General features: G+C 63.4%; 1 protein-coding gene across 1 annotated transcript in view; it reads left to right on the forward strand.

The window, feature by feature from the left end:
- The window catches only part of EPS8L1 (EPS8 like 1), a 32,524-nt gene that overhangs the window by 2,947 nt on the left and 28,564 nt on the right, over positions 1-1,013 (forward strand). The window contains exons 3-4 of the mRNA XM_015569454.1: positions 216-274; positions 851-1,013. Coding sequence (XP_015424940.1) covers positions 216-274; positions 851-1,013 — 222 coding nt within the window. The remainder of the gene's footprint in view (positions 1-215; positions 275-850) is intronic.

The following is a 1,013-nucleotide window of genomic DNA, read 5'->3' on the forward strand; positions in this document are numbered from 1 at the left end:
GCTCCTGGGTCAGAAGGGGGAGGTGCTGGAGACCTAGACTCCTGGGTCTGAGGGAGGAGGGACTAGGGGCCTGGACTGCTGGGTCTGAGGGAGGAGGGTTTGGAGGCCTGGACTCCTGGGTCTGAGGGAGGAGGGGCTGGGGGCCTGGACTGCTGGTCTGAGGGAAAGGGACCTGGGAACCTGGATCTCCTGACCCATCCTCCTCCTCCCCCCAGAGCAGCGGAAGCGGTACTCCACGGTGGTGATGGCGGATGTGTCCCAGTATCCCGTCAATGTAAGTGTGGGGTCTGCGCTGCCACGGGGAGTCTTCTGGGAGGAAAGGAGATGGGGGATGTTGAGAGCAGGTGGGCTTCCAAGCAGAAAAAACTGGGGAGACTCCGCCTGCTCATCTACAAAGGGGGCCGCGGACGCGCGTGGGTATCCGCGGGGGAGCCCAGTGCCACGCGAACCTGCTAACTTTTCCTCTTGAGGTGGACGGTGTGGCCACAGGCGCAAACCAGAGGCAATCCTGGATGAGCCGGGGTTGGGGGGGTTTGGGGGGGCAGACACGGTCCGGAAGAGCAGCAAAGGGCTGCAGGCAGAGGTGCTTTGAAGGGACGAGATAGGATCCAGACCATCCCCGGACGCCAAGGAGCCTCCAGTAAAAAAAAAGGTAACTTTCCATCGGCTCCAAATAGACAGGCCCAGGTGGTCCCCATTCTGATGAAACAGAAACGAAGGGCCCTGAGCCGAGGCGCCCATGGGTGGAGCAAGTGATCAGGGAAGGCGTCCTGGAGGCGGTGTGGTTAGGCACCCGCTGGAAGCCTGGTTCCACGCGGGCACTCACTGCGTTCTGCGCGGCCCCTGCCAGCACTTGGTGACGTTCTGCCTGGGCGAGGAGGATGGCGTGCACACGGTGGAGGACGCCACGAGGAAGCTGGCCGTCATGGACAGCCAGGGCCGCGTCTGGGCCCAGGAGATGCTGCTGCGCGTGTCTCCCGACCACGTCACGCTGCTCGACCACGTCTCCAAGG

Source organism: Myotis davidii, unplaced genomic scaffold (assembly GCF_000327345.1).
Source record: "Myotis davidii unplaced genomic scaffold, ASM32734v1 scaffold326, whole genome shotgun sequence".
In the NCBI taxonomy this organism is placed as follows: Eukaryota; Metazoa; Chordata; class Mammalia; order Chiroptera; family Vespertilionidae; genus Myotis; species Myotis davidii.